Below are 26,237 nucleotides of genomic sequence, written 5' to 3' on the forward strand. Positions count from 1 at the left end.
ACTAAAAATGTCTTCTCCAAATGGTCTTCTCAGTGGCCCCACGGCACATAACTTACAATCTTTTTGATCTTGCTCAATTCCCACTTGTCTTGCAAATTATAAAAAAGGAAACAATGTATCTTTTCAATATATTAATGCTGATATTTTTTAATTCCATGTTGCATTATGGGAATATATTAAAGTCATTTGTATATTTTGAGTACAGATCCAGGTTCGTCCACCTTCCATCTTCTACTGTTTCTCCTGCGTGTTCCCTATCTCTCCTTCCTCACTTACTCTCTGGCTATCTCACTGATATTTAATATCTCAGGTTTTGCAACAGGTCATGTGACATGCTATATATATCTATATATCGCTATACCTGGGTTTGCACCGTAAGCCTGCTCCCTCTTCAGACGCTCCTTCAGAAAGATACAGGCTTGGAGTATGAGGAGTCCATAGGTTTTTTTTCCAGGAAATGTATTAAGAGATATGAAGACAAATTAAGACTTTAAGGAGAAGAGGACTGAAGGAAAGTCACAGAGTGAAAACCTTTATAAACAACCTGTGAAGGGTAACAGGCATTTAATGAAGGGCTCAAGAGTTCAAGAAGAAGACACGAGACCTCTCATGAAAGAGTCACATTTACAAGGACGTAGAAGGCAAATGAGTTTTAGCGAGAGATAGTCTTTAAAGACGTCGTGAGACACCTTATCGTTAGAATAAGGGTATGAAAGCAAGGGAGAGTCTGCAAGTCAATGAGAGACAGTTAGTAAAGGGTAGATACTAAGAGGTCATTTACAGTGGGTGGCATGGAGAGAACGGAAGCCCCCAAGGATTTACAAAACAATGCCTGCAAGTCAGGGTGGTGGGGCGATGACGTCCAGTATCAATATATGCAACTACGAGAAAGCTCCAGCTATGGGATTCCCAACCAGACCTCAGCTCCCATGAAGGAGATTCCAGAGGAGCAACCCCCAACTCAAACCCAGGTAAGGTGGTGGTCATGGTTATGGCTTATAAGTTTGGGGGTGCATTGAAATTAGAAGGGTATCTAAGACTGCTGAAGGCTGGAAATTGTACAACGAAGAAGCAAAGGGCTATTTATAGATGAGTGTGGGATTCTGAGACATGTTCTGTGGTAGAGTAACAGGAGTCGAGGAGAAGATTCAAGGAAGGATTTACATAGAAAGTATGAGTGGGGGGGGTACTTCAGTGTGTAATCAACATTGGTATTCTGGGAGGTTGGAGATGTATGGCCTCAACTAGAGTATGAATGCTTATCAAAGGCGGAACTATAGAGATTTATGAAATGTATGGAGTTTGTGGAGACCAATGGTGGAAGGTTCACTTAGAGTATTGAGATGTATGGTTAAGACTAGGGCATAAACACTTATCGAAGGCGGTACTGTATAGGTTTAAGGACTGTATGGGGTTTGTGGAGACCAATGGTGGATGGTTCCCCTAGAGTATTGGGATGTATGGTTAAGGATAGATCATAAACGCTTATTGAAGGCAGGACTGTATAGATTTATGGAATGTATGGGGTTTGTGGAGACCGTAGGTGGACAGTTGCCTTGGAGTTTTGGACCGTATGGCTAAGACTAGAGCATGAACGCTTTTCGAAGGCAGACCTATATAGATTTATGAAATGTATGCAGCTTGTGGAGACCATTGGTAGAAGGTTCCCTTGGAGTATTTGGATGTATGGTTAACACTAGAGCATGAACTTTATCGAAGGCAGACCTATATAGATTTATGGAATGTATGGGGTTTGTGGAGACCATTGGTGGACAGTTCCCTTGACGTATTGGGGTGTACGGTTAAGACTAGTCATGAACGCATATCGAAGGCAGACTTATATAGATTTATGAAATGTATGAGATTTGTAGACATCATTGGTAGACAGTTCCCTTGGAGTATTTGGATGTATGGTTAAGACTACAGCATGAGCGCTTATCGAAGGCAGACCTATATAGATTTATGGAATGTATGGGGTTTGTGGAGACCATTGGTGGATGGTTCCCTTTGAGTATTGGGATGTATGATTAAAACTAGAGCCTGAACGCCTATCGAAGCCAAACTGTATAGATTTATGGAATGTATGGGGTTTGGGGAGACCATTGGTGGATGGTTCCCTTTGAGTATTGGGATGTATGATTAAAACTAGAGCCTGAACGCCTATCGAAGCCAAACTGTATAGATTTATGGAATGTATGGGGTTTGCGGAATGTACGAAATATATGGAAGTTTTTGGGGTTTAGGGTTAGTAATGGACATTAGTAGAAGGTTTGCTTGTGTGGTTGGCCAAGGTTATGGCGTAAATTTTTATAGAATATAAGTGGGAATATAAAGGAATTCATGCGGTATAAAGAATTTCTAGGATTTTGAGGTAAGGGTTGGTAATAGCCATTGGTATAGGGTTCTCTTGGATGGTTGGCTAAGTTTAGTCCTTCAATTCTTATAGAAAATTTGTGGGAATATATAGGAATACACACAAGGACTATATAGGTGTGTTTAGGGTTAGCTATAGGCATTGGTTGAAGGTTTCTTGTGTGGTTGGCTATGACTATGACCTGACTTCCTGAAGGATAATGATGGCAAAATGCAGGAATGCGCACAGTTTAGGGTTAATAATGGGCATTCTTAGTAGGTTCACTTGTGTGGTTGGCTGAGATTAGGGCATCAATTCTTATTGAATATTTGTCAGAGTGCATATAGGATTGTGGGCCATGGGTTATAGGAAATACTTAGTAATGGTTAGGATTAGAGTTAGTAATGGGCATTTGCAGAAGGTTTGTGTGGTTGTGGTTTTTGTATGACATGAGTTCTTATAGTATATTGGTGGAAACATGCAGGAACGCATGCGGTATAAGGAATATATGGGAGTTTAGGGATATCATTAGTAAGAGGCTTTATAGTAGAAGGTTTTCTTGCGTCGTTGACTAGCGCATGAGTTGTATTCAAATGAATAAGAAGTTTACCGGGTCTATGGGATTTATGGACAGTTCTACCTATTCATAAACTCTAACCCTAGATCCCAAATTCCCATTTATTTCTTATAGTACACGTATTCCTACATGTTTCTACAAATATTCTATAGGAGCTCAGATTCAAAGCAAGGACCAGGGTAAGAGCGCTTCGAAAATCTTTATGCAAAAATATAGAATTTGGTTAAGGAATTCCCCAGGAGACCCCTCCAACCCTAGCCAGATATTCAATACTAATTGCACAACATACAGTCCTATGCCAATTATTCCTATGTTATTCCATGAAATCCCTCCCCATGTTATTCCATGAAATCCCTCCCCATGTTATTCCATTCCAGTCCCTTTACCATCTCGGTTGGCTCTTATACCGGAGCCTTACCTTTTGAGATTGTAATTAAACCTAAATTATTACTGTCAATTAAATTAAAATAGTATGAGAGCTTGTGAATATATAAAAATTATTACTAAATACTCATCGGTAATTATGCAGGAAAAATATATAATTATTGAATATATAAGATCCAAGACCGATCACAAAAAAGTTAAGAACCAGACCACGCACCTTTTATATACATAAATGAAGTCGGCATGAGACAAAAATCATTATATAGAGCATGCTGGGTATAATCTGTATATAATTCTATATGTACAGCTGGTATAAGTTATACATCTTCTTGTATATAGTGATATGGAGCATGCTGGTATAACCTGGGTATAATCTGTATATAATTCTATATGTACAGCTGGTATAAGTTATACATCTTCTTGTATATAGTGATATGGAGCATGCTGGTATAACCTGGGTATCTCCTGTATATAATTCTATATGTACAGCTGGTATAAGTTATACATCTTCCTGTATATAGTGATATGGAGCATGCTGGTATAACCTGGGTATCTTCTGTATATAATTATATATGTACAGCTGGTATAAGTTATACATCTTCCTGTATATAGTGATATGGAGCATGCTGGTATAACCTGGGTATCTTCTCTATATAATTATATATGTACAGCTGGTATACGTTATACATCTTCTTGTATATAGTGATATGGAGCATGCTGGTATAACCTGGGTATCTTCTGTATATAATTATATATGTACAGCTGGTATAAGTTATACATCTTCCTGTATATAGTGATATGGAGCATGCTGGTATAACCTGGGTATCTGCTGTATATAATTATATATGTACAGCTGGTATAAGTTATACATCTTCTTGTATATAGTGATATGGAGCATGCTGATATAACCTGGGTATCTTCTGTGTATAATTATATATGTACAGCTGGTATAAGTTATACATCTTCCTGTATATAGTGATATGGAGCATGCTGGTATAACCTGGGCATCTTCTGTATATAATTATATATGTACAGCTGGTATAAGTTATACATCTTCTTGTATATAGTGATATGGAGCATGCTGGTATAACCTGGGCATCTTCTGTATATAATTATATATGTACAGCTGGTATAAGTTATACATCTTCCTGTATATAGTGATATGGAGCATGCTGGTATAACCTGGGTATCTGCTGTATATAATTATATATGTACAGCTGGTATAATTATACATCTTCTTGTATACAGTGATATGGAGCATGCTGGTATAACCTGCGTATCTTCTGTATATAATTATATACGTACAGCTGGTATAAGTTATACATCTTCTTGTATATAGTGATATGGAGCATGCTGGTATAACCTGGGCATCTTCTGTATATAATTATATTTGTACAGCTGGTATAAGTTATACATCTTCTTGTATATAGTGATATGGAACATGCTGGTATAACCTGGGTATCTCCTGTATATAATTCTATATGTACAGCTGGTATAAGTTATACATCTTCCTGTATATAGTGATATGGAGCATGCTGGTATAACCTGGGTATCTTCTCTATATAATTATATATTTACAGCTGGTATAAGTTATACATCTTCTTGTATATAGTGATATGGAGCATGCTGGTATAACCTGGGTATCTTCTGTATATAATTATATATGTACAGCTGGTATAAGTTATACAACTTCCTGTATATAGTGATATGGAGCATGCTGGTATAACCTGGGTATCTTCTGTATATAATTATATATGTACAGCTGGTATAAGTTATACATCTTCTTGTATATAGTGATATGGAGCATGCTGCTATAACCTGGGTATCTCCTGTATATAATTATATATGTACAGCTGGTATAAGTTATACAACTTCCTGTATATAGTGATATGGAGCATGCTGGTATAACCTGGGTATCTCCTGTATATAATTATATATGTACAGCTGGTATAAGTTATACATCTTCTTGAATATAGTGATATGGAGCATGCTGGTATAACCTGGGTATCTTCTGTATATAATTATATATGTACAGCTGGTATAAGTTATACAACTTCCTGTATATAGTGATATGAAGCATGCTGGTATAACCTGGGTATCTTCTGTATGTAATTATCTATGTACAGCTGGTATAAGTTATACATCTTCCTGTATATAGTGATATGGAGCATGCTGGTATAACCTCGGCCTCTTCTGTATATAATTATATATGTACAGCTGGTATAAGTTATACATCTTCCTGTATATAGTGATATGGAGCATGCTGGTATAACCTGGGTATATTCTGTATATAATTATATATGTACAGCTGGCATAAGTTATACATCTTCTTGTATACAGTGGTATGAAGCATGCTGATATGACCTGAGTATCTTCTGTATATAATTATATATGTACAGCTGGTATAAGTTATACATCTTCTTGTATATAGTGATATGGAGCATTCTGGTATAACCTGGGTATCTTCTATATATAATTATATTTGTACAGCTGGTATAAGTTATACATCTTCTTGTATATAGTGATATGGAGCATGCTGGTATAACCTGGGCCTCTTCTGTATATAATTATATATGTACAGCTGGTATAAGTTATACATCTTCCTGTATATAGTGATATGGAGCATGCTGGTATAACCTGGGTATATTCTGTATATAATTATATATGTACAGCTGGTATAAGTTATACATCTTCTTGTATATAGTGATATGGAGCATGCTGGTATAACCTGGGCATCTTCTGTATATAATATATATGTACAGCTGGTGTAAGTTATACATCTTCTTGTATATAGTGACATGGAGCATGCTGGTATAACCTGGGTATCTTTTGTATATAATTATATATGTACAGCTGGTATAAGTTATACACCTTCTTGTATATAGTGATATGGAGCATGCTGGTATAACCTGGGTATCTTCTGTATATAATTATATATGTACAGCAGGTATAAGTTACACATCTTCTTGTATATAGTGATAAGGACCATGCTGGTATAACCTGGGTATAATCTGTATATAATTATATATGTACAGCTGGTATAAGTTATACATCTTCTTGTATATAGTGATATGGAGCATGCTGGTATAACTCGGGCATCTTCTGTATATAATTATATATGTACAGCTGGTATAAGTTATACATCTTCTTGTATATAGTGATATGGAGCATGCAGGTATAACCTCGGTATCTTCTATATATAATTATATATGTACAGCTGGTATAAGTTATACATCTTCTTATATATAGTGATATGGAGCATGCTGGTATAACCTGGGTATCTTCTGTATATAATTATATATGTACAACTGGTATAAGTTATACATTTTCTTGTATATAGTGATATGGAGCATGCTGGTATAAACTGGGTATCTTCTGTATATAATTATATATGTACAGCTGGTATAAGTTATACATCTTCTTGTATATAGTGATATGAAGCATGCTGGTATAACCTGGGAATCTTCTGTATATAATTATATATGTGCAGCTGGTATAAGTTATACATCTTCCTGTATATAGTGATATGGAGCATGCTGGTATAACCTGTGTATCTTCTGTATATAATTATATATGTACAGCTGGTATAAGTTATACATCTTCTTGTATATAGTGATATGGAGCATGCTGGTATAACCTGGGTATCTCCTGTATATAATTATATATGTACAGCTGGTATTAGTTATACATCTTCTTGTATATAGTGATATGGAGCATGCTGCTATAACCTGGGTATCTCCTGTGTATAATTATATATGTACAGCTGGTATAAGTTATACATCTTCTTGTATATAGTGATATGGAGCATGCTGGTATAACCCGGGTATCTTCTGTATATAATTATATATGTACAGCTGGTATAAGTTATACATCTTCTTGTATATAGTGATATGGAGCATGCTGGTATAACCTGGGTGTCTTCTGTATATAATTATATATGTACAGCTGGTATAAGTTATACATCTTCTTGTATATAGTGATATGGAGCATGCTGGTATAACCTGGGTATCTTCTCTATATAATTATATATGTACAGTTGGTATAAGTTATACATCTTCTTGTATATAGTGATATGGAGCATGCTGGTATAACCTGGGTATCTTCTGTATATAATTATATATGTACAGCTGGTATAAGTTATTCATCTTCTTGTATATAGTGATATGGAGCATGCTGGTATAACCTGGGTATCTTCTGTATATAATTATATATGTACAGCTGGTATAAGTTATACATCTTCTTGTATATAGTGATATGGAGCATGCTGGTATAACCTGGGTATCTTCTGTATATAATTATATATGTACAGCTGGTATAAGTTATACATCTTCTTGTATATAGTGATATGGAGCATGCTGGTATAACCTGGGCATCTTCTGTATGTAATTATATATGTACAGCTGGTATAAGTTATACATCTTTTTGTATATAGTGATATGGAGCATGCTGGTATAACCTGGGTATCCTCTGTATATAATTATATATGTATAGCTGGTATAAGTTATACATCTTATTGTATATAGCTATATGGAGCATGCTGGTATAACCCGGGTATCTTCTGTATATAATTATATACGTACAGCTGGTATAAGTTATACATCTTCTTGTATATAGTGATATGGAGCATGCTGGTATAACCTGGGTATCTTCTGTATATAATTATATATGTACAGCTGGTATAAGTTATACATCTTCTTGTATATAGTGATATGGAGCATGCTGCTATAACCTGGGTATCTCCTGTATATAATTATATATGTATAGCTGGTATAAGTTATATATCTTCTTGTATATAGTGATATGGAGCATGCTGGTATAACCTGGGTATCTACTGTATATAATTATATATGTACAGCTGGTATAACCTGGGTATTTTCTGCTTCTTACGTAAATTATAATGAATCTGTCAGCAGTGAGTTGCTACTCCCCCTTTTTAATAGTCCATGACCACTTTTAAGTAGCAGAGGTGGCGTCAAAATATAAGCATTGCAACTTTTTTTGGTGCAAAAAAACCCAACATGTTATTTTGCAAATTGTGACTTTTCTACGCCAGAAAACTGTCAGTGTATAATTATCCTGTACCCCAAGTGCCAGCGTATCATTATCCTGTACCCCAAGTGTCAGTGTCATTATCCTGTACCCCAAGTGTCAGTGCGTCATTATCCTGTACCCCAAGTGTCAGTGTATCATTATCCTGTACCCTAAGTGTCAGTGTATCATTATCCTGTACCCCAAGTGTCAGTGTCATTATCCTGTGCCCCAAGTGTCAGTGTATCATTATCCTGTACCCCAAGTGTCAGTGTATCTTTATCCTGTACCCCAAGTGTCAGTGTATCATTATCTTGTACCCCAAGTGTCAGTGTGTCATTATCCTGTACCATCCCAAGTGTCAGTGTGTAATTATCCTGTACCCCTAGTGTCAGTGCATCATTATCCTGTACCCCAAGTGTCAGTGTGTCATTATCCTGTACCCCAAGTGTCAGTGTCATTATCCTGTACCCCAAGTGTCAGTATATCATGATCCTGTACCCCAAGTGTCAGTGTCTCATTATCCTGTACCCCAAGTGTCAGTGTGTCATTATCCTGTACCCCAAGTGTCAGTGTATCATTATCCTATACCCCAAGTGTCAGTGTCATTGTCCTGTACCCCAAGTGTCAGTGTGTCATCCTCCTGTACCCCAAGTGTCAGTGTGTCATCATCCCGTACCCCAAGTGTCAGTGTGTCATTATCCTGTACCACAAGTGTCAATGTATCATTATCCTGTATCCCGAGTGTCAGTGTGTCATAATCCTGTACCCCAAGTGTCAGTGTGTCATTATCATGTACCCCAAGTGTCAGTGTCATTTTCCTGTACCCCAAGTGTCAGTGTCATTGTCCTGTACCCCAAGTGTCAGTGTCTCATTATCCTGTACCCCAAGTGTCAGTGTCTCATTATCCTGTACCCCAAGTGTCAGTGTCTCATTATCCTGTACCCCAAGTGTCAGTGTCATTATCCTGTACCCCAAGTGTCAGTGTCATTATCCTGTACCCCAAGTGTCAGTGTATTATTTTCTCAGAGTGTCAGGAGCAGCAAAAGTTACATAAAACAAAAATATATCCATTTTCCATACATTCTGATCAGTCTTTGGCTCTGGTAATATCCATTGACTTCAAAGGTTGTGTAAACTTTTGCAACCAATTTATTTATTGTCCCAATATATCTAAAATAACTAACGAAACAACTTTGCAAATGGTTATTGATTAAAAAAATCTCCTATGATTCACCAAACGGAAACTTTAGCCGAAAGAGCCCAAATGGTATAAAGATCTTGATATTAAGTTTAACCCCTACATGGCAGCATGGTCAATAGCAACCGTGCCATCTAAGTGGTTAGACATTGCAGCACGATCGTGGGGAGCCGTGGGGCCTGGCTAAGGTATGACCTAATAGATGGTCTTCAAGTTTATTACAGACGCTTTATAATGCTTTGGTGTACCGAGTATACAAAACCATTACAGAAGTCCTCTAGTGGGACTAAAAAAAAGTTAATTCATTAAACTTTTATAAAGTTTATTTAAAAAAATAAATAAAAAAAAAGTGTTTAATAAAAATCTAAATACATAAAAAATGGTTTTATTGTGCAAAAGTGTTTAAAAAATCCTATACATATTTGGTATTGCCGCAATTTTAACGACCCGTATAATAATGTTAATAATTTATACATCATGGTGAATGACTTAAAACAAAAATGCAACAAACAGCTACGAAATGCAACTCCCGTAGCTCCACAGTCCCTGTGATCGGTACAAATGGCAGGACCATGACAGGGTGTATATGAGATAGTGGCTCTGCCCTATTTGCTGCCCTTTTGGGGCATTTGTTTATTAAGGTATAGGCCCCCTCAAACGTGTATACACTAAATAGAACCGGTGTGAGGAAGAGTCGGTCGTTGTTCATGTCTTGTGCCAGTGGTCGGAGACGTCTTGAGGACACCTGGGATCAGCATGTGAGATTTTAGAAGCAGCTGCCGCCGTCCGTGCGTGAGAATCCAGACCGATGCCGGACACCGGCTCTAATGCAAGAACACGGGAGCGTTTCCTCATAACCACTGAACTGAGATTCTGGAGTTTTCATTTTTTTGTGTAAAATTTTTGTTCAAACATTTTTTTAATCAATCTGTCATAATCAAGATTCAGGATCATCGAAGATTCAGGATAGGTCATCAGTGTATGATCAGTGGGGGTCTGACACCCAGACCCCGCACCCATGAGCTGCTTCAGCTGCCTCCGGGCATAAGACGTCCATGCTGGAAGTAGATGATTCCGGTCACAGAATAGCGGCCGAGCTGCAGTATTCAAGTGAATAGGAGCAGAGCTGCAGTTCTGCAGAATGGCCGCTGTGCGGCTCCAACTACTGCATGCCCTTCAAAACATCCGGTGCCCCGAGGGAGCCGGAGCAGCTGATCGGTGCAGGTTCCGGATGTCGGACCCGCACCGATCATATACTGAGGACCTTTCCTATGGATGGGTCATCAGTTGTCCGGTCGTGGACAAACTCCTTTAACAAAGAAGCCAATGCACCAGACTTTTGCCAGTACAAGTGGTTTTCCTTTATTCCATCACAGCAACATACAATGTATACTTAACACCTTCCCGACCGCCCACTGTCTTTTGACGTCAGGCGGTGCGGGTGCTTAGTCCACAGAGACGTCTTTTGGCGTCGCTGCAGATGAAGCTGATGAGCGTTCGTGTGAGCGCTCATCCTCTAAGCAGGAGCTGTTACTAACAGCTCCTGATCTTAGAGCAGCCTCCTGAACACAGCTGGGGTCGGCAAACAGTCGGACCGCAGCTGTTTAACCCTTTGATTACCGCGGTCCGTGACCGCGGCATGATTAAAGGGAATTCCCCTCTTTGATCGCATCACCGGGATTCCAGTGATGCGATCAAACAATGGGGAATCCCTCTGCAGTCAGCCCTGGGGACCTACAAAGGACCCGAGGGCTGTCTGTTCCGTGTGCCTGCTGTTTGGGCACACTATGTGCTGCCCGATCAGCAGCCTGTGTCATAGTGACACAGTGTAATGTATTAGCGTACAGAAGTATGCTAATACATTACCAGTAAAAAATAAAGTTATCCCCTGATGGGATTAAAAAATAAATAAATAACAAAACAAATAAATAAATAAAAAAAGTCCCAAAAAGAGTCTTTATTTTGCATTAAATACATTTTATTGCCCCTACACTAAATAAAAACAAAAAACCTACGCATATTAGGTATCTACACGACCGTAATAACATGAAGAATTAATCTAATGGGTTGTTTAGCGAGAAACGTGAACGGGATAAAAAAGAAACAAAAAAAAACTATTCCGAGTATCGCTTTTTCCTATATTCATGCCGTAAAAAAAAATTTTTTTACCCCCAAACTGTGGGGAAAAAAAAATACTATTTCTCTCGCATAAAACAAGGCCTCATACAGCCACGTCAATGAAAAAATAAAAAAAAAGTTATGGCTGCTGAAACGCAGAGCGGCAAAAACAGAAAAATTGAGCTGGTCATTAAGGTCTTTTCAGGCCCAGTCATTAAGGGGTTTTTAAAGGGAACCTGCACCTGCATTTCACCTATTGAACTCTACTCACCCCTCGCTGGCCGCTGCTGTCAAAAGTTCATTGCCTTTATCCCCGCTCCTAAACTCCTCCTCCGACCATAAATAACGCTCTGCAAACATTTTGTGCTTTTTATGGTAATAATCCGGAAGTCTCGTTCGTTCCCCTTCTTATACCCGCCCACCGCCGAAAACTGGAACACCCTGAATTCTGTCAATCAAAAGTAAGGAGGCGGGGTTAACTGAGAAAGGCTTGAGGAATGAAGACTTGACTCTTTTATGCTCATTAGCATACTTCATGGGAAAACGAAAAACTGAATACTAAAGCCACAGAGCCGACTAAGAAGACAATTATAGGTTACATAAAATGATTTTTCACCCTCTACCACCAGGTATTGCTGATTTAATAGGTGAAATGCTGGTGACAGGTTCCCTTTAACGAAGACTCGGCAGTCAAGTGGTCTTTCTGAAGCTGTAAAAACCCACCGCTAATATTGTAAATACATTGAAATTTGGCTCCGAACATGTCCCTTCTGACATTGTTGTTTTTAAATATCGAAAAGACAATTAAAACAATTACATATAGTAACTCTATACATTCTTAATCCATCATAATACAAATATTCACAGAAAGACGGGAAAAAACGGATTTGAGCGTCGTAAAAGTTGTTAAAGAGTTTGTGCCACTAAGCTAACGGAATATATGGTTTGGATTGTCGCGGCAATGATGTCCGCTTCATTTATTTTCATGTTTGGTCTGTTTTTTGTACAATAGAACTTACATTTCGGTGCCTTCATCTGCCCCTGAAATTCTTTCACCTCCCTTATGATGGCGGGCGGTCCGTGTGTCATTCACGTGCTGTCCTACAATCCTCCTGTGGTGTGCGCCGTTCCCAGAGAAAAGGCGCACCAGGCGTCTGACGTCACACCGTTTTTCTTCTGCGCATCTTTCTCCAACAGGGACATCTTAGCCCTAGACCTCAGAGCAGGGAGCTGACATTCAACTGCGCAAGCGCGACCGGCTCAGTGCACCGCTTATCCCGACGGAACCGTTGGCAACAGGTCATATAAACAACGGTGCCATAGGGAAAATAGTAAGTGAATACAGACAAGAACAATAAAAAATTTAAAATACTTGTATATTGAAAAAACACTATTCATTAACTCTTGATGCTTTGGAAAACCGTTAGGGTAAATTCACGCGTAGTGACTTCAGGTGAGAGTTTAAACTGTAAAGAGAAATGTACGGCAATGAGTAACGGCCATAAATCCTTATCTTATTACTTCCCCTGTAACTTATATTAACCCCTTCCCGACATCCACCGTATATAGACGGCGCTGTCGGGAAGGGGTTCCCGCAAACCGCAGTACCATTACCTCATGGTGATAGTGCGGGCTCAGAAGCGGAGCCCACACCATCACCGCCGGTGTGAGCTGTATATTACAGCTGACACCCTCCTGTAACGGCCAGGACCGGAGCTATTCTCCGATCCAGCCGATTAACCCCTCAAATGCTGCGCTCAATAGAGAGCGCAGCATCTGAGTGGTTTTTACCCGACCGGCACCCCAGAGTCGCAATTGTTCTGATGCTATGGCAACCGAAGGCCAAATAATGGCCTCCGTGTATGCCTGGTACGGAAGCTGATGAGGACCCGCTGGAGCGGGTCCTCATCGGCTTGCTGTCAGTGAATAACTGACAGCTCTAGTACAAGGCACTACGTATGTAGTGCAGTGTATTAGAATAGCGAGCTGGGCTTCAGACCTTCAAGTCCACTAGTGGGACAAATAAAAAAAGTTAATAAAAATGTTGTAAAAAAACAACTAAAAATACAGGTTTTAAGTAAAAAACAAAAGCCAAACTGCATTATTTCCCATAAGTCTTTTATTGTTGGAAAAAACTTTAAAAAAAAAACAAAAACTATAAATAATTGGTATCACCGCATCCATAACGACCCAAACTATAAAACTATTATGTAATTTATCCAGCACGGTGAACGCAGTAAAAAAAAAAAGAAGAAAAACAATACCAGATTCCCTGTGTTTAGGTCACATCTCCTCCTAAAAAATGGAATAAAAAGTGATAAAATAGTCACATTTACCCCATAGAAGTACCGATAAAAACAACCCATCCCGCAAAAAAAAAGAAATCCCTGACACAGCTTTGTCCACGCAAAAATAAAACAGTTATGGCTCTTAGAATAGGCGACAGAGAAAACAAATGATTTTTTTTAAAATAGTGATTTTATTGTGCAAAAGCTGCAATACATGAAAAAAATGACAATTTGGTATCGCCGTAATCGTATCAACCCGCAGAATAAAGTTAACATGTAATTTATGGCGCACGGTGAATGCCGAAAAAAACCCCAATAAAAAAACGATCCCAGAATTGCTTGTTTTTGCTCATTTCCTCTTCCAAAATTTTTTATAAAAAGTGATCAAAAAGTCGTATGTGCCCCAAAATGGTACCAATAAAATCGACAGCTTTTCTCACAAAAAACTAGCCCGCACACCGCTCCATCAACAGAAAAATAAGAAAGTTATGGCACTAGTAATGCGGTGATGAAAAAACATCCCGATGCGCAGGCCGGAGGGGAACATTCCTTCAGTTTCAGGGACATAGTATTTAGGAACTAGGAAGGGAAGGGACATAGCACATCCGCTGGAAGCGAGGGCGCCCGTATTTTACCAGCGAAACACTTTACAGAAAAAATTTACCAAACTACAAAGGAGGAAAAGTCCCCAAAAAGTGCAGAGCGTTACACAAGAGGGATAAGAAAGAAAACAGTTTATCAGTGCGACACCGGCCTGTGAATAACGGATCGCTCCACAGCGTAACCCACATCTATGGATAATTGTATTATTTACCCCATTATTATACCCTCTTATTATACCCTCATGTACTCCTCACATATTACATATATCCTGATGTACTCCTCACATATTACATATACCCTGATGTACTCCGCCCAGCTTACATATACCCTGATGTACTCCGCACAGATTACATATACCCTGATGTACTCCTCACATATTACATATACCCTGATGTACTCCGCACATATTACATATACCCTGATGTACTCCGCACAGCTTACATATACCCTGATGTACTCCTCACATATTACATATACCCTGATATTCTCCGCACAGATTACATATACCCTGATGTACTCCTCACATATTACATATACCCTGATGTACTCCTCACATATTGCATATATCCTGATGTACTCCTCACATATTACATATACCCTGATGTACTCCTCACATATTACATATACCCTGATGTACTCCGCCCAGCTTACATATACCCTGATGTACTCCGCACAGATTACATATACCCTGATGTACTCCTCACAGATTACATATATCCTGATGTACTCCTCACATATTACATATACCCTGATGTACTCCTCACATATTGCATATATCCTGATGTACTCCTCACATATTACATATACCCTGATGTACTCCTCACATATTACATATACCCTGATGTACTCCTCACAGATTACATATACCCTGATGTACTCCTCACAGATTACATATACCCTGATGTACTCCTCACAGATTACATATACCCTGATGTATTCCTCACATATTACATATACCCTGATGTGCTCCTCACAGCTTACATATACCCTGATGTACTCCTCACAGATTACATATACCCTGATGTACTCCGCACAGCTTACATATACCCTGATGTACTCCTCACATATTACATATACCCTGATGTACTCCTCACATATTACATATACCCTGATGTACTCCTCACATATTACATATACCCTGATGTACTCCTCACATATTACATATACCCTGATGTACTCCGCCCAGCTTACATATACCCTGATGTACTCCGCACAGATTACATATACCCTGATGTACTCCTCACAGATTACATATATCCTGATGTACTCCTCACATATTACATATATCCTGATGTACTCCTCACATATTACATATATCCTGATGTACTCCTCACATATTACATATACCCTGATGTACTCCTCACATATTACATATACCCTGATGTACTCCTCACAGCTTACATATACCCTGATGTACTTCTCACATATTACATATACCCTGATGTACTCCTCACATATTACATATTCCCTGATGTACTCCACACATATTACATATACCCTGACGTACTCCGCACAGATTACATATACCCTGATGTACTCCTCACAGCTTACATATACCCTGATATACTCCTCACATATTACATATACCCTGATGTACTTCTCACATATTACATATACCCTGAAGTACTCCTCACATATTACATATATCCTGATGTACTTCTCACATATTACATATACCCTGATATACTCCTCACATATTACATATATCCTGATGTACTCCTCACATATTACATATATCCTGATGTATTCCTCACCGCTTACATATACCCTGATGTACTTCTCACATATTACATATACCCTGATATACTCCTCACATATTACATATACCCTGATGTACTCCTCACATATTACATATATCCTGATGTACTTCTCACATATTACATATACCCTGATATACTCCTCACATATTACATATATCCAGATGTACTCCTCACATATTACATATACCCTGATATACTCCTCACATATTACATATACCCTGATGTACTCATCACATCTTACATATATCCTGATGTACTCCTCACATATTACATATATCCTGATGTACTCCTCACATATTACATATACCCTGATGTACTCCTCACATATTACATATACCCTGATGTACTCCTCACATATTACATATACCCTGATGTACTCCGCACAGATTACATATACCCTGATGTACTCCGCACAGATTACATATACCCTGATGTACTCCTCACACATTACATATACTCTGATGTACTCCTCACATATTACATATACCCTGATGTACTCCTCACATATTACATATACCCTGATGTACTCCTCACATATTACATATATCCTGATGTACTCCTCACATATTACATATACCCTGATGTACTCCTCACAGATTACATATACCCTGATGTACTCCTCACATATTACATATACCCTGATGTACTCCTCACATATTACATATACCCTGATGTGCTCCTCACAGATTACATATACCCTGATGTATTCCTCACATATTACATATATCCTGATGTACTCCTCACAGATTACATATACCCTGATGTACTCCTCACATATTACATATACCCTGATGTACTCCTCACATATTACATATACCCTGATGTACTCCGCACAGATTACATATACCCTGATGTACTCCTCACATATTACATATACCCTGATGTACTCCTCACATATTACATATACCCTGATGTGCTCCTCACAGATTACATATACCCTGATGTATTCCTCACATATTACATATATCCTGATGTACTCCTCACAGATTACATATACCCTGATGTACTCCTCACATATTACATATACCCTGATGTACTCCTCACATATTACATATACCCTGATGTACTCCTCACAGATTACATATACCCTGATGTATTCCTCACATATTACATATACCCTGATGTACTCCTCACATATTACATATATCCTGATGTACTCCTCACACATTACATATACCCTGATGTACTCCTCACATATTACATATACCCTGATGTACTCCGCACAGATTACATATACCCTGATGTACTCCGCACAGATTAAATATATCCTGATGTACTCCGCACAGATTACATATATCCTGATGTATTCCTCACATATTACATATACCCTGATGTATTCCTCACATATTACATATACCCTGATGTGCTCCTCACAGCTTACATATACCCTGATGTACTCCTCACAGATTACATATACCCTGATGTACTCCGCACAGCTTACATATATCCTGATGTACTCCTCACATATAACATATATCCTGATGTACTCCTCACAGATTACATATACCCTGATGTACTCCTCACATATTACATATACCCTGATGTATTCCTCACATATTACATATACCCTGATGTACTCCTCACATATTACATATACCCTGATGTACTCCTCACATATTACATATACCCTGATGTACTCCTCACAGATTACATATACCCTGATGTACTCCTCACATATTACATATACCCTGATGTACTCCTCACATATTACATATACCCTGATGTACTCCTCACATATTACATATACCCTGATGTGCTCCTCACAGATTACATATACCCTGATGTATTCCTCACATATTACATATATCCTGATGTACTCCTCACAGATTACATATACCCTGATGTACTCCTCACATATTACATATACCCTGATGTACTCCTCACATATTACATATACCCTGATGTACTCCTCACATATTACATATATCCTCATGTACTCCTCACACATTACATATACCCTGATGTACTCCTCACATATTACATATACCCTGATGTACTCCGCACAGATTACATATACCCTGATGTACTCCGCACAGATTACATATATCCTGATGTACTCCGCACAGATTACATATATCCTGATGTATTCCTCACATATTACATATACCCTGATGTATTCCTCACATATTACATATACCCTGATGTGCTCCTCACAGCTTACATATACCCTGATGTACTCCTCACAGATTACATATACCCTGATGTACTCCGCACAGCTTACATATATCCTGATGTACTCCTCACATATAACATATATCCTGATGTACTCCTCACAGATAACATATACCCTGATGTACTCCTCACATATTACATATACCCTGATGTACTCCTCACATATTACATATACCCTGATGTACTCCACACATATTACATATACCCTGATGTACTCCTCACATATTACATATACCCTGATGTACTCCTCACAGATTACATATACCCTGATGTATTCCTCACATATTACATATACCCTGATGTACTCCTCACATATTACATATACCCTGATGTACTCCTCACATATTACATATACCCTGATGTACTCCTCACAGATTACATATACCCTGATGTATTCCTCACATATTACATATACCCTGATGTACTCCTCACATATTACATATACCCTGATGTACTCCTCACATATTACATATATCCTGATGTACTCCTCACATATTACATATACCCTGATGTAATCCTCACATATTACATATACCCTGATGTACTCCGCACAGATTACATATACCCTCATGTACTCCTCACATATTACATATACCCTGATGTACTCCTCACATATTACATATACCCTGATGTACTCCGCACAGATTACATATACCCTGATGTACTCCTCACATATTACATATACCCTGATGTACTCCTCACATATTACATATACCCTGATGTACTCCTCACATATTACATATATCCTGATGTACTCCTCACATATTACATATACCCTGATGTACTCCACACAGATTACATATACCCTGATGTGCTCCTCACATATTACATATACCCTGATGTACTCCACACAGATTACATATACCCTGATGTGCTCCTCACATATTACATATACCCTGATATACTCCTCACATATTACATATACCCTGATGTACTCCTCATATATTACATATACCCTGATGTACTCCTCACATATTACATATACCCTGATGTACTCCTCACATATTACATATACCCTGATATACTCCGCACATATTACATATACCCTGATGTACTCCTCACATATTACATGTATCCTGATGTACTCCTCACATATTACATATACCCTGATATACTCCTCACATATTACATATACCCTGATGTACTCCTCACGTATTACATATATCCTGATGTACTCCTCACATATTACATATACCCTGATGTACTCCTCACATATTACATATACCCTGATGTACTCCACACATATTACATATACCCTAATGTACTCCTCACATATTACATGTACCCTGATGTACTTCTCACATATTACATAAACCCTGATGTACTGCTCACATATTACATATACCCTGATGTACTCCTCACATATTACATATACCCTGATGTACTCCTCACATATTACATATACCCTGATGTACTCCGCACATCTTACATATACCCTGATATACTCCTCACATATTACATATACCCTGATATACTCCTGACATATTACATATACCCTGATGTACTCCTCACAGATTACATATACCCTGATGTACTGCTCACATATTACATATACCCTAATGTACTCCTCACATATTACATATACCCTGATGTACTCCACACATATTACATATACCCTAATGTACTCCTCACATATTACATGTACCCTGATGTACTTCTCACATATTACATAAACCCTGATGTACTGCTCACATATTACATATACCCTGATGTACTCCTCACATATTACATATACCCTGATGTACTCCGCACATCTTACATATACCCTGATGTACTCCTCACATATTACATATACCCTGATGTACTCCTCACATATTACATATATCCTGATATACTCCTCACATATTACATATACCCTGATGTACTCCTCACGTATTACATATATCCTGATGTACTCCTCACATATTATATATACCCTGATGTACTCATCAATCACATATTACATATACCCTGATGTACTCCTCACATATACCCTGATGTACTCCGCACAGATTACATATACCCTGATGTACTCCTCACATATTACATATACCCTAATGTACTCCTCACATATTACATATACCCTGATGTACTTCTCACATATTACATATACCCTGATGTACTCCTCACATATACCCTGATGTACTCCGCACAGATTACATATACCCTGATGTACTCCTCACATATTACATATACCCTGATGTACTCCTCACAGCTTACATATACCCTGATGTACTCCTCACATATTACATATACCCTGATGTACTCCGCACATATTACATATACCCTGATGTACTCCTCACATATTACATATACCCTGATGTACTCCTCACATATTACATATACCCTGATGTACTCCTCACAGCTTACATATACCCTGATGTACTCCTCACTTATTACATATACCCTGATATACTCCGCACAGATTACATATACCCTGATGCACTTCTCACTTATTACATATACCCTGATGTACTCCTCACATATTATATATATCCTGATGTACTCCTCACATATTACATATACCCTGATGTATTCCTCACATATTACATATATCCTGATGTACTCCTCACAGATTACATATATCCTGATGTACTCCTCACATATTACATATACCCTGATGTACTCCTCACATATTACATATACCCTGATATACTCCTCACATATTACATATACCCTGATGTACTCCTCACATATTACATATACCCTGATGTACTCCTCACAGGTTACATATACCCTGATGTACTCCTCACATATTACATATACCCTGATGTACTCCTCACAGCTTACATATACCCTGATGTACTACTCACATATTATATATACCCTGATGTACTCCGCACATATTACATATTCCCTGATGTACTCCTCACATATTACATACACCCTGATGTACTCCTCCCATATTACATATACCCTGATGTACTCCGCCCAGCTTACATATACCCTGATGCGCTCCTCACATATTACATATACCCTGATGTACTCCTCACATATTACATATACCCTGATGTACTCCGCCCAGCTTACATATACCCTGATGTGTTCCTCATATATTACATATACCCTGATGTACTCCTCACATATTACATATACCCTGATGTACTCCTCACAGATTACATATACCCTGATGTACTCCGCACAGCTTACATATATCCTGATGTACTCCTCACATATAACATATATCCTGATGTACTCCTCACAGATTACATATACCCTGATGTACTCCTCACATATTACATATACCCTGATGTACTCCTCACATATTACATATATCCTGATGTACTCCACACATATTACATATACCCTGATGTACTCCTCACATATTACATATACCCTGATGTACTCCTCACAGATTACATATACCCTGATGTACTCCGCACATATTACATATACCCTGATGTACTCCTCACATATTACATATACCCTGATGTACTCCTCACATATTACATATACCCTGATGTACTCCACACATATTACATATACCCTGATGTACTCCTCACATATTACATATACCCTGATGTACTCCTCACATATTACATATACCCTGATGTACTCCTCACAGCTTAAATATACCTTGATGTACTCCTCGCATATTACATATACCCTGATGTACTCCGCACAGATTACATATACCCTGATGTACTCCTCACAGCTTACATATACCCTGATGTACTCCGCACAGATTACATATACACTGATGTACTCCTCACATATTACATATACCCTGATGTACTCCTCACATATTACATATACCCTGATGTACTCCTCACATATTACATATACCCTGATCTACTCCTCACATATTACATATACCCTGATGTACTCCTCACGTATTACATATACCCTGATGTACTCCGCACAGTTTACATATACCCTGAAGTACTCCCCACATAACACATATATCCTGATGTACTCCTCACATATTACATATATCCTGATGTACTCCGCACAGATTACATATACCCTGATGTACTCCTCACATATTACATATACCCTGATGTACTCCTCACGTATTATATATACCCTGATGTACTCCGCACAGTTTACATATACCCTGAAGTACTCCCCACATATCACATATACCCTGATGTACTCCTCGCATATTACATATACCCTGATGTACTCCTCACATATTACATATATCCTGATGTACTCCTCACATATTACATATACCCTGATGTACTCCGCACAGATTACATATACCCTGATGTACTCCTCACATATTACATATATCCTGATGTACTCCTCACATATTACATGTATCCTGATGTACTCCTCACAGATTACATATACCCTGATGTACTCCTCACATATTACATATACCCTGATGTACTCCGCACAGATTACATATACCCTGATGTACTCCTCACAGATTACATATACCCTGATGTACTCCTCCCATATTACATATACCCTGATGTACTCCTCACATATTACATATACCCTGATGTACTCCTCACATATTACATATACCCTGATGTACTCCTCACAGATTACATATACCCTGATGTACTCCTCACATATTACATATACCCTGATGTACTCCTCACAGCTTACATATAGCCTGATGTACTCCTCACATATTACATATACCCTGATGTACTCCTCACATATTACATATACCCTGATGTACTCCTCACATATTACATATATCCTGGTGTACTCCTCACATATTACATATACCCTGATGTACTCCTCACATATTACATATACCCTGATGTACTCCGCACAGATTACATATACCCTGATGTACTCCGCACAGATTACATATACCCTGATATACTCCTCACATATTACATATACCCTGATGTACTCCTCACATATTACATATATCCTGATGTACTCCTCACATATTACATATACCCTGATGTATTCCTCACATATTACATATACCCTGATGTACTCCTCACATTTTACATATACCCTGATGTACTCCTCACATATTACATATACCCTGATGTACTCCGCACAGATTACATATACCCTGATGTACTCCTCACATATTACATATACCCTGATGTACTCCGCACAGATTACATATACCCTGATGTACTCCTCACATATTACATATACCCTGATGTACTCCTCACATATTACATATACCCTGATCTACTCCTCACATATTACATATACCCTGATGTACTCCTCACGTATTACATATACCCTGATGTACTCCGCACAGTTTACATATACCCTGAAGTACTCCCCACATATCACATATATCCTGATGTACTCCTCACATATTACATATATCCTGATGTACTCCGCAAAGATTACATATACCCTGATGTACTCCTCACATATTACATATACCCTGATGTACTCCTCACGTATTATATATACCCTGATGTACTCCGCACAGTTTACATATACCCTGAAGTACTCCCCACATATCACATATACCCTGATGTACTCCTCGCATATTACATATACCCTGATGTACTCTTCACATATTACATATATCCTGATGTACTCCTCACATATTACATATACCCTGATGTACTCCGCACAGATTACATATACCCTGATGTACTCCTCACATATTACATATATCCTGATGTACTCCTCACATATTACATATATCCTGATGTACTCCTCACAGATTACATATACCCTGATGTACTCCTCACATATTACATATACCCTGATGTACTCCGCACAGATTACATATACCCTGATGTACTCCTCACAGATTACATATACCCTGATGTACTCCTCCCATATTACATATACCCTGATGTACTCCTCACATATTACATATACCCTGATGTACTCCTCACATATTACATATACCCTGATGTACTCCTCACAGATTACATATACCCTGATGTACTCCTCACATATTACATATACCCTGATGTACTCCTCACAGCTTACATATAGCCTGATGTACTCCTCACATATTACATATACCCTGATGTACTCCTCACATATTACATATACCCTGATGTACTCCTCACATATTACATATATCCTGGTGTACTCCTCACATATTACATATACCCTGATGTACTCCTCACATATTACATATACCCTGATGTACTCCGCACAGATTACATATACCCTGATGTACTCCGCACAGATTACATATACCCTGATATACTCCTCACATATTACATATACCCTGATGTACTCCTCACATATTACATATATCCTGATGTACTCCTCACATATTACATATACCCTGATGTATTCCTCACATATTACATATACCCTGATGTACTGCTCACATTTTACATATACCCTGATGTACTCCTCACATTTTACATATACCCTGATGTGCTCCTCACATATTACATATACCCTGATGTACTCCTCACAGTTTACATATATCCTGATGTACTCCTCACATATTACATATATCCTGATGTACTCCTCACATATTACATATACCCTGATGTACCCCCCACAGATTACATATACCCTGATGTACTCCGCCCAGCTCACATATACCCTGATATACTCCTCACAGATTACATATACCCTGATGTACTCCTCACAGCTTACATATATCCTGAGGTACTCCTCACAGATTACATGTACCCTGATGTACTGCGCACATATTACATATACCCTGATGTACTCCGCACAGATTACATATACCCTGATGTACTCCCCACATATTACATATATCCTGATGTACTCCTCACAGATTACATATACCCTGATGTACTCCTCACAGCTTACATATATCCTGATGTACTCCTCACAGATTCTATATACCCTGATGTACTCCGCACAGATTACATATACCCTGATGTACTCCTCACATATTACATATACCCTGATGTACTCCGCACAGATTACATATACCCTGATGTACTCTGCACAGCTTACATATACACTGATGTACTCCTCACATATTACATATACCCTGATGTACTCCTCACATATTCCATATACCCTGATGTACTCCTCACAGATTACATATACCCTGATGTACTCCTCACATATTACATATACCCTGATGTACTCCACACAGATTACATATACCTTGATGTACTCCTCACATATTACATATACCCTGATGTACTCCTCACATATTACATATACCCTGATGTACTCCGCACAGATTACATATACACTGATGTACTCCTCACATATTACATATACCTTGATGTACTCCTCACGTATTACATATACCCTGATGTACTCCTCACATATTACATATACCCTGATGTACTCCGCACAGATTACATATACCCTGATGTACTCCTCACATATTACATATATCCTGATGTACTCCTCACATATTACATATATCCTGATGTACTCCTCACATATTACATATATCCTGATGTACTCTTCACATATTACATATACCCTGATGTACTCCGCACAGATTACATATACCCTGATGTACGCCTCACAGCTTACATATAGCCTGATGTACTCCTCAGATATTACATATACCCTGATGTACTCCTCACATATTACATATACCCTGATGTACTCCTCACATATTACATATACCCTGGTGTACTCCTCACATATTACATATACCCTGATGTACTCCTCACATATTACATATACCCTGATGTACTCCGCACAGATTACATATACCCTGATGTACTCCGCACAGATTACATATACCCTGATATACTCCTCACATATTACATATACCCTGATGTACTCCTCACATATTACATATATCCTGATGTACTCCTCACATATTACATATACCCTAATGTACTCCGCACAGATTACATATGTCCCCACATTATAAACTGTAATACTCAAACAAAACTACTACCAAGCAAAATCCACACTC

The 26,237-nt window shown here is 38.3% G+C and overlaps 1 protein-coding gene across 1 annotated transcript in view; it reads left to right on the forward strand.

Moving 5' to 3' along the window:
- The first annotated feature begins 791 nt into the window (after positions 1-791).
- CLCN1 (chloride voltage-gated channel 1) overlaps positions 792-26,237 on the forward strand; it is a 69,563-nt gene continuing 44,117 nt past the window's right edge. The window contains exon 1 of the mRNA XM_075842324.1: positions 792-971. Coding sequence (XP_075698439.1) covers positions 792-971 — 180 coding nt within the window. The remainder of the gene's footprint in view (positions 972-26,237) is intronic.

The sequence above is a fragment of the Rhinoderma darwinii genome, chromosome 11, assembly GCF_050947455.1.
Source record: "Rhinoderma darwinii isolate aRhiDar2 chromosome 11, aRhiDar2.hap1, whole genome shotgun sequence".
Taxonomy (NCBI): Eukaryota; Metazoa; Chordata; class Amphibia; order Anura; family Rhinodermatidae; genus Rhinoderma; species Rhinoderma darwinii.